Consider the following 1,225-nt stretch of genomic DNA (forward strand, 5'->3'; position numbering starts at 1 on the left):
TGAGAATTTTTTTAGTGTATTTTTTGGAAGAACCAAAATTTTAAAAAGATGTCTCACTTTACATGAAATAAGGCAAAAAAAGAAGTGATATAAATGATTAAAAATAGTGCTTCTTACACAGTTTTACATTCACTGTTCAAATAATGACCTGCTTTTGTAAATTTTATTTCTTCACGTCTGTGATAATCAGCAGACTAGCACAGAAACATTTCCGCTTTTTACTTCAAGCGCTTACGAACTTTGTATTACAACAGCAGCCAACAATCAACAACAGTATGAATCAATAACAAACAAATCTGAACTATATTACAATATATACAATGGACAAAAATAAACTATACAATATTAATGAATATAATATATACAAGGTGCTATAATCGTAGAGGTTCAGGTGTATGATATGATATGGCAATTAAAATGTTCTACACTAATTTCATTATAAAGCAATCTACTCGTCGCTGCTGGACTCCGTAAGCTCATTTTACGCGTATAGTTATCATCCATTTGCCGCACCACCATCTCGGTTTTACCCTGTACATCGATGATCAGTTGTAGAAACTGATGAAACCCCAGGTGGTGCTTTCGTGCTCTTTTTGTCATACGGTTCTGCCAACCTTCCAGATAGTTGTTGGAGCGCACAGGCACACCATGAACATCCCGCTGGAAGTACTGGAACAAAGCTTTCATTTGATCCGACGCCCCAACATTTAAGATTTCAAAACCCGCGGGTACAAGGTTCACCGGCAAAAGTGCTAATGCCATCAGCATTTTCACTTTTTTTACCTACTGATTGTTCATATAAAATCATTTTTTAATCCAAGCCGGCTTGGCAAAAGTGGAAGAAGCAAGCTTGCACTCGGGTGTTGTGGAAGTTGTCTTGAATGGCAGGGATAAAGTCTGTTTCGAAATCGCAAACAAATTTTGCCGGATTAAAGTTGGGCGCCAAGTTCTTCCGCTTTGGAAAGGAGCACTTCAAATATCCGGCTATACATGGGCAGATCTTTCCCAACAGTTATACAATATCCGACGGTCAATAACCATCATAAACAAATGAAAGATAAACAACTGTTATCACGATGGGAGAATCTTAAAAGTCTCATCCCCGCACCAGCAGTTACTCTGAGCCAGCAGCCTCACACCAGGTTCAGTGGCAAAAATCAATTTATCATTGGTCGGCAAATAATATATTCAACATTGCTCGCCGGAGTTTACTGTTGTTTGTTTG

The 1,225-nt window shown here is 38.0% G+C and overlaps 1 protein-coding gene across 1 annotated transcript; it reads right to left on the minus strand.

The window, feature by feature from the left end:
• Positions 1 to 452: 452 nt before the first annotated feature.
• Tsp_14820 (conserved hypothetical protein) lies at positions 453 to 768 on the minus strand (the record flags this gene model as incomplete). Its single annotated transcript, XM_003367285.1, has 1 exon — positions 453 to 768. A coding segment is annotated over exon 1 (316 nt), but the record flags the coding sequence as incomplete, so codon positions are not given.
• Between the last annotated feature and the right edge of the window lie 457 nt (positions 769 to 1,225).

The sequence above is a fragment of the Trichinella spiralis genome (assembly GCF_000181795.1).
Source record: "Trichinella spiralis strain ISS 195 chromosome Unknown Scfld4525, whole genome shotgun sequence".
Taxonomy (NCBI): Eukaryota; Metazoa; Nematoda; class Enoplea; order Trichinellida; family Trichinellidae; genus Trichinella; species Trichinella spiralis.